Source organism: Epargyreus clarus, unplaced genomic scaffold (genome assembly GCF_041222505.1).
Source record: "Epargyreus clarus isolate Ecla_fem2 unplaced genomic scaffold, WU_Ecla_fem_2.2 ptg000005l, whole genome shotgun sequence".
Lineage (NCBI taxonomy): Eukaryota > Metazoa > Arthropoda > Insecta > Lepidoptera > Hesperiidae > Epargyreus > Epargyreus clarus.
The window spans coordinates 2,052,938-2,061,982 of NW_027332213.1; the positions used below are offsets into that span (position 1 = coordinate 2,052,938).

General features: G+C 34.7%; 1 protein-coding gene across 1 annotated transcript; it reads right to left on the bottom strand.

Annotated features, from left to right (window-relative positions):
• Nucleotides 1–217: 217 nt before the first annotated feature.
• Nucleotides 218–2,462, bottom strand: LOC140757827 (BPTI/Kunitz domain-containing protein-like). Its single transcript, XM_073093697.1, has 4 exons — nucleotides 2,405–2,462; nucleotides 1,575–1,763; nucleotides 905–1,059; nucleotides 218–367 (listed from the first exon to the last, which is right to left on the bottom strand). The coding sequence occupies exons 1-4, from the start codon at nucleotides 2,460–2,462 to the stop codon at nucleotides 218–220; spliced, it is 552 nt and encodes a 183-aa protein (XP_072949798.1).
• Nucleotides 2,463–9,045: the final 6,583 nt, after the last annotated feature.

Here is a 9,045-nt window from a genome sequence, read left to right on the forward strand (position 1 = left end):
TTGGTCAAAATAATTAAGTGATGTACTTAATAATAGCTTTATCTAGGAGGACGATAGGTTAGTATTTGGTATTCAAGTAACCAACTATTATTTTATGCCGTAATTTCAAGTTGTGTCCATATATTATCGAGTTATAGCCATGGTGATTGCGAATAACAACCTCTTCGGCTTCAAGACTCTCTGCCGGAAATTAGGAACAAAATAAAACAAATAAAAATCAAGAATTGGTCGTGATTTGAGTTGGTTGGATTTTTCCCCTCTTAGATGTAGCTCCTTCAGGGTTTACAATAAGCACCTTTTTCGTATGAGTATGATGCTTTGTAACTCTGGAGACTCGACCATTGCCGAAACGACAAATGGATTCACACTGTAACACAATACAAAATTATCATCTTCTATTTCTAATTGTATTCTATTTTCTGATCTGGACATTGTGAATTCTATATTTAATTTAGTTTTATTTTTATCCAACTGTTCAGGGTAATGCTTTTCGAGCATATGTGATTGTATGTCTCATTCTTTGGCACAGTGCAACCCAAACGGCTACGGATTCTAACATATGAGGTGTTGTTGGATTCGTCTGTAGTGTGCAATTTGTATTTTAAAGCTGTCGGATATTGTAATAATGTGTTATTGTTATAATTCTTTAGTTGGTAGTAGTAGCTAGTATTGATGAGCATCAATATAGCGGGGCAAAAGTGAAATGAGACAAATAGACGTGTATGAATAGACCTCGGTGACATTCAAGGCGCTTAAGGACGGTCATACACTAATCTAATATTTTATAAAAAAATCATTTTACCTGCAAAATATTTTAAATGCATGCAGAATCACGTCCAAAATTTTCAAACTAAAAATTCTAGCTTTAAACTTATGTTTTTAATTTTTGGGTCATTGATCTCACCTGTTCTTCATTGTAGAAATTATTTTTATTGCCCCCGCATCCAGAGTAAATAGTTTGTTTGCACACCTTCCACACGTGGTCGTAATACCACCGCTTCAGGTCTCCAAAACAGTAGCCGTAGTCAAAGGTCAGTTGACACCATTTTGGTCGGGTTTCTGTTGGAAGATAGATATGACTGCTTTACGCATTTTTAATAGAGAAGAGAAGAGAAGAGAGAATAGAGAATATGGCAATGACACTATGGATGCCTAAGTTATTGTCTTAAATGAATATTAAGGTAATATTAATAACATTCTTGATCCATATATTTAAGCAATTGCTATGACAACTACATTCACAATTAATCTTAAGAAAAATGAGTTTTGTCGCTATTGCTTGTGAATATCGGAAAAAAATTAGCAGAAAAAATCTGTTGTAAATATTTTAAGATACATTCTATTTCTTTCGATATCTATAAAACTAGAGGATTGATGCTATACTAGGACCTCATTTTAAATATTCATTACAATAAAACAACATTTGTTTAATTCAAATTGCAACTAAAAAGTGATGAAAGAACTTCCGAGTAATAGTCGTAAATATTGCACTAATTAAAATATTAATAAGTAGTAATCGAAGAAGAACAGAAAGACTCTTTTGTTTCCCAAATTGCATTAAGACTCTGACTTACTAGGTTCATTTGGTTTACTCCAGCACTTGGTGAGACACTCTCGTCTGGTATCAAACCTATTACCGTTACCCTGGCATCCACCCCAGGTGAAAACAGTGCAGTTTCTCTCGCGAGGATTGTAGAAGTACATAGGGATCTCCGCACGACACGGCCCGTGATCAGGGTTCAGGAGGCAAGTTTTGTCTATCACTAGAAAATAGTAAGAATCGGATATAAAATAGAACTATATAAATTCAATTTATGTAAAACTAGCTGACCCGGCAAACGTTGTGTTGCCATATAAATAAAAAAACATGTTAAAGGTGAACAACCCTTATCACTTAGGGGTATGAAAAATAGATAGTAGCAGATTCTCAGACCTACTGAATATGCATATAAAATTTGGTGAAATCGGTAAAGCCGTTTCGGAGGAGTACCGTAACTAACATTGTGACACGACAACTTTATATATAAGATTAACTAACAAGATAAAAGGAAGTTACTATTGTAATCTGTAACAGACGAATTGAAAGTTATATCCAATCGTTCCAGTAATCTATAGGTTCTGACTATTTCTCTATGAACACTGATTACGTATTTTCACAACACGTAATCAGTGTTTTCAATGTTTTAATTCAATAAAAAGGAGGCGTCCTGATTAAATGTATCTTGTTACCACCAGACCCCTTGATGTCATTACTGTATTTTTGTGCTCTGTCAGAAATAATCAGAACCTTTGAAATACAGAAAAATAGTGGTCTAATTCAAACATCTAAATAAACAAGCCGTGCAGCTCGTATCAGTGGGTTTAAGGAGAATATAAACCTTTTTAAGATAGCTTAAGTTCTTACCTCGAGGACTGTAAGGTGTAGACCTGTATGCTTTAACGGAGTACGTATTATAATGCATCCTTCCAAATACTTCAACTTGCAAAGAAATTTGTGAAACCAAAAACACACAAAACTGTATCGACTGCATGTTTCCATCGAAATAAATAATTCAATTCATTTTTATGGACGATAAATCTGGTATAATAAAATACTACGTTCTATTTTTATATCTAACTAGCAGTGCCCGCGGCTTCGCCCGTGTTTTAAAAAAATAAGATGTATGACATACATATAACTAACAATTTGTACCTTCATTAGAATGTTAGTGGCGCCATCTGTCAAAAATTGGTCGTACCAACTCAGAAACCTTCGTGGGCTCATGAACAACTACCTTGCTAAAGATCATCACACGATCAAAGCGATAATTTACGATTCTATAAAGGATATACAGACAAACATTATTTTTAATATACAGGGTGAATTTTTAAAACGGGCCTTCAGGGCCAAATCCGAAACTATAAGGATTAGCGAAAAATGCTGAAAGGAGTTACGAGGCCGATTTTGATAAAAACTAAATCTGCATCATTAGTTTTTTAAAATATTTTTTTCCTTAGCCGGAAATCGAACGAGTTCATTTTGAAAAAAATTACATCTCTATATTATTCCACTATCTGATAGTGTCGCTTATAAGGATCAAATTCTGGGAAGTAATGTTATGTGACAAATTAAAGGAAAAGGAAAATTTTGAAGAAAATACGTATTTTTCCATACATTGGCAAACTAATCCTTAAGGATTATACGTAACAAATGATTTATGTATAATTCTTTAGAACATACATAAGTCATACCATTGAAGAATTTGTTGGTTAATCAATTAATTATTCGATGTTATGACTATGACATACGGCTTAGTATGAGAAAGTAATAGTTTGGCAAATAAGTTACCGCCGTTGTTAGGATTTATTTTTTAATGAAAATAGATAACTGATTAAATAGTAAATTCTTATTGTTTGTTGTTTACAACATCGTTGCAACGTTAAATATGATTTTCTAAATCTCTTATTTTAGTAATCACTCGGATTTGACTCTAAAAAGTAATTCTCGCAAATTGTCAACTTTACATCTGTATTAAACAAAACTCCGCCCATAGCTAAGTCGGACATAAAAATATAAATTATTGAGAAACAAAACGTCAATTTCGAATGATTAGAAACATTGAGCCAAAAAAAATGTTATTACACGAAATATCTAAATTGATGAATGGCGGGAACTTAACTGCCAAATTAATATGAAAAAATATGTGTTTTCTTAAAATTGTGGCTTTTCCTTTAGTTTGTCATTTATCATTACTTTCCAGATTTTGATCCTTATAAGCAACACTATCAGATAGTGGAATAATATAGAGGGTGCATTTTTTTTCAAAATGAACTCGTTCGATTCCCGGCTAGGGAAAAAGTTATTTTAAAAAAGTAATGATGCAGTTTTAGTTTTTATCAAAATCGGCCTCGTAACTCCTTTCAGCATTTTTCGCTAATCCTTATAGTTTCGGATTTGGCCCTGAAGGCCCGTTTTAAAAATTCACCCTGTATATAGATGGTGGATTTTATTTTACTGTTTCTGTTTATAAAGTCAAAATTATTACCGTACATCTAGTATCTCTTCTTGGAATCAAATGGATTGACTGACTTATTGGGAATAATAAATTAAACACGCATCGAAGAATATTATGGCGAAGTCTTAGACATATCAGTAATAGAAATTTTCTTTAAACATTATAGCATGTACCTTATACGATAGATAACCTTCATGGCCGAGTCCCCTTATTGACCTAACATGTAGAAGTCCTGGGGGTGTATCCCCTGCGAGGTAATTGTCGAAATGAGGAATTTAAAGTTCCTGTCCTATGTATGCAAGTATTTTTATGTGCATGCATGGTTGCCACGACCTGGCTATGAATGTCATATTTAAGTCATTTCATTTCTCCAAATTAGAACTACTTTGAAGTCCAATCCGTACCTTGTAGTTCACCTATTTTATCTTGCACTAGATGACCCGGCAAACTTTGTACCGCCTCAAAAACTATTTATCAAATATATTTCATATAAAATATAGCCTATGTTACTCGTAAATAATGTAGCTTTAAAATGGTGAAATAATTTTTAAAATCGGTCCAGTAGTTTTTGAGCCTATTCATTACAACCAAACAAACAAAGTTTTCCTCTTGATAATATTAGTGAAGATGTAAGGTGTAAGGGTATAAGGGTTTGGACGCTGGCTGTCGTACATATAAGGCTACCATCTTCGTCCTAGTCAGTGGGAACGCATTTGTAATAAATTTTAAGTATACCCCCTCTTCTGAAAATAAAATAAACACGATTTAGACTTAGACTTAGTTCTTACGCAAAGGGAGTTCCGGGTTCAATCCCGACCAGACATCTGAGTGACCAATTTAGATATCAATTCTGGGTCTGCGTATTTGTGTATTTGTTTTTGTATGTATCCATGGCACCCACGACACCACACATATAATAAACTTAATCTTATAAAAAACAGACATGCTTACCTATTAGGATGAATTTAAGGAGCTTTTTCTTATCAATGATATTCTTGTAGTCGTACTTTGATAAGTAAAATAGAAAGATATTTCACCATATTTAAATTGAATGAAACCACAAAAAGATGATTTTAACATTTGTTGTTTGAATTCTTGACAAATAAAAAACATTTTTAGAGAAAATTTATGTATAAATAACTAGTACTACGTAATTTTCATAATAAGTAAATAAGTATTTCAATAAATTTAGGGACATTTTAGAACGATGACAACACAACACAACACTTTATTTACGCAACAATTTCAATTTTCAAAACTAGTTACAATTTCTTGTTAGGAGTGACCAATCTATCTATGTATTTTACTCGTCTAAGCAGTAGTGAGCAATAAAACATATTGCACTAGTATTTATATACAAAACAGCTAAGTGTTATTCCGAGGAAATCTTCCAAGAAATACAGCCAGTATTCAGCGCACAATAAAACAATTTAGAGTATGTCAATGCGGAGATCCCACTAAAGTCCTAGCAAATGCAAACGGTTATTCCAGGCTGGAATAAAATAAGTATTTGTACTATTTAAATAAGTATGGGATAAAATATAAAGTTTTTAGGAGGCACAATAAATACTTTTGCATAAAAAGCGCTATCTTTCCGAAGATTAGTAAAATCAAGTCAGAATTCTTTAAATACATTCTTGCCAAAGAAATTTCGAGCATTAATAACGTACAATAATTTAATAAATTTATCTTAGCCTAAATCTGTTTTGTATTACCTGTACCCAACAGTGGGAAAGTAATGGATTGATAATGGATTAAAAGGATTGCATAATTGTTGTCTACTATTACGATTCAATTATTATTCGAAGTATGCCGAAAAATGCAGGTTTCTTGTATAGGAGCCCCTTTTTCATTTTTAGTATTTTAACCGGCTTGACCGACTATTTTAACTGGATGTGTATTTAGCAATATGTATTTTTCATTCTTATGATATTATAACGACCATAGCAATTCACATTCTGTATAAATTTCAAGTGTCTATATATAACGGTTCAAAAGTGGAGGCTTAGTAATAAGGTTCCGTTTTCCCTTTGGTTACGCAACCCTAAAAAACTTTGTAAACACATCAACTATAACTTACCCAAGTCACAGGATAATACGAACTTAACCAATTCTAAGAAGTAAGTACTGAATATTCAGTCTAAGAGTTAGATATGAATGCTCAGGTGGAATGCGAAAGCCCTCTAAATAAAGCTCGAGCAAGCAATAAAACAATTCCAGCGCTGTCAATACAAAGATCCCCCGATGTTTCTGCGAATGCTCGAAGATTTTGCGCACGGAAGTATTTTCATTTTCAAATCCACTCTATCCGGATCTCAAACGTGGAGGTAAAGCAGTATTTATAAATAAAAGGGGAAAATAATTTTTGTTTTGTTTTCTAATTGCTTATTGCTCGAGAAATATGAATTGTGTTGAAGATTTATATTTTAAATAAAGTCGTCCAGTGAATAGAGAAGACATAAGTAATATGAAATTAGAGTACACTACGTTAAATATGTACAGATTAAAAAATACAGACGGACAGAAAGCGGAGTCTTAGCAATAGGGTTTCGTAATTTCACTTTGTTTACGGAACCCTAAAAATTTGCAGCATTTATAAATAAAATGGGGAAAATGATTTTTGTTTTGTTTATTAATACTTTAGTTCTAGCTAAATATTATTTATGTTGGAGAGCAGTTTGTTTTTAAATCAAGTCTTCAAGTCAACGAATATAATTGATATGAAAATTTCAGTAGGAACACTACGAGTATAAGTACATGAAAAGATACATTTTAAATAAAGAAAGCAATTCAATAAGGGTTTATGAGTGCAGGTAATAATGCAGTATACGGGTAGAATTTTCATTTACAATTGGCGAGGGGCAGCAGTCACTACCAACGTACCAGCTTAAAATGCAAACGGTTCCTAGTTGGATACCTTATAATGCATCATATTTGCCTCTAAAAAGGAAGAAAAAATAACAAACAAACATTTAAAAAGGCACATACACACATCATTACAAGCATGTTTATCTATATACGACATAATGAGTACGTAAGTACTAACGAAACGCCGAAACACATTGGATGCGAACCAAACTTCGGGTCTTACAAGTTTTAGAACGAAGCCTCGGCTTTACAATACACGCATAAATTAACACGAGAAAATACTAACGAAGACGTCGGGATATGGGCCTCCGCACATTGCGGATTTGTTTTTAGATGTAGAACCTTTCATGGTTTTACTGCGAAGGTACTAACACCCATTTACCTTCGAATAGCAGTGTTGCGATTAGTTCTTAAGGATATCGTGTCTATAAAACCTCAGGCGGGAATCCTGCCCTTTTCAAATTCCGTGACTTTAGATGTTTCTCGTAAAAAAAAACAATTTATAGGGTCCAGAACGAGACTACTTATAATGTTGTCAGTAGATAAATATAAGATAAACTTAACTTTATGATGTATAAAAGCAACGTAACCAAAAAATCCATTTCGATTGCAGCGCAATTCTGATCTTTTTAACTTTCCCTCAACCTAATAGTTATCTAAGAATCGTGCCCTGTCTTACTACTTCCACTACTACTAGTTTTTTATATACAGTGATGATATAATATCAGGCGATGTTACTGCATAGTAATATTAGGTATATATATATATATTTTTATATAATATAGAAGTATCAGACGAGCTGATGGTAAGTGGCTACTGCCGCCCATGGACATCTGTAATCAACCCCAGATAGGATTAGATATTCCCACCTAAGGTCGGCCACAGATGCGCCGCTACCCCTGAGGACTAAGCTGGAACGCCTCGGAAAAGTCTGTCTCCCTTACCACACCGTTCAAACCGGAACACAGCATCGCCTAACACTGCTGTTATTAGGTAGAAATAGGTGTGGCGGTGGTGACGCCGGTGTCGAACCACAAAGGGTTCTACCACCTTCAAATATTACCTAAATTATACAATGTGCGTCACCCTTCACACAGCAGTCGTCACGAAACGCCGAAACTCCGCGTCTCCGAAATCTTAACGAGTTGCGGTTTAATTCCCATTCTATGACGTTTTTCGTGTTCCAAAACTCAATTACCATATGTATTTATGAAATTCAGAACAGCTTTCTCTCCGCAATACATTTGCATTGTTAATTGTGGCTCCGAGAACTTTGCGTTAGTTTGGAGCGTCGTAATTTGCGGGTTTTGCAAAAATAAGCGAGGAGGTAGGTACTAATAGTTTGTTTTGTTTTAGTATTGTTTGTTTTTGCGAATTCTAGGTGTACCTAGTTGTATGTACATTTGAATTTTAATATTTGCCTGCTTTATTTCATTAAACATTACTTAGAGATTACTAAGGTGCGTCGTAAACATTTTTGTGTAATGAAAATAAGAAACCTGCGTGCCTATTTGATATGAAAAAATGAAATCGATTCCAATTAGAATAAAATAGCTATATATTAGGTTAGTTGCAATGCATTGCTTCCCGAGGGGTTAAGTTGATGTCCCTGTAGTTCCGGGACTAGAATAGGGCTACCCCCCTGCCTGTCGTAAGAGGTGACTAAAAGGGGGCTTCCGGGGTTGCGCGCGGCAAGAGTGGGAGCTCGATCCGTCCAGTAAGCTACCGGAAAGGACGGCGGTATGTGTGGTCGCATACTGACGTAATCACCATATGTTATGGGAGGAGGGACCGCTCCCTCAGGGCAGAGCCCGATCGGGGCATCGCGTTTGGAGGACTCCGGTTGTGTGCCGTCGGAGATTCCGGAGTTCTCCAACAAGCGCTGAGGACGGCCACCGGGGAGGTTTTAGTGCGGTAAAAATCCCACATAACCCGGCGTCGCTCCCACGTCGTTGTGTACCTTTAACGTTTCCGCCTCGAAAAAAAAGGTGGTTAATTTGAATCACCTCTTATTAACAAAGTCGGTCTAACCACAGCCTTCAAACTAGAACATAGCAGATTTAAATCAATCTTACGACGTCTATACCGCAGAAGATTTTATTTTAACTTCTTGCCTGAAGCCTTACAATCACATTCGGTCATTATAAATACTTATATCATTGAATCTATTTATTTGAACCTA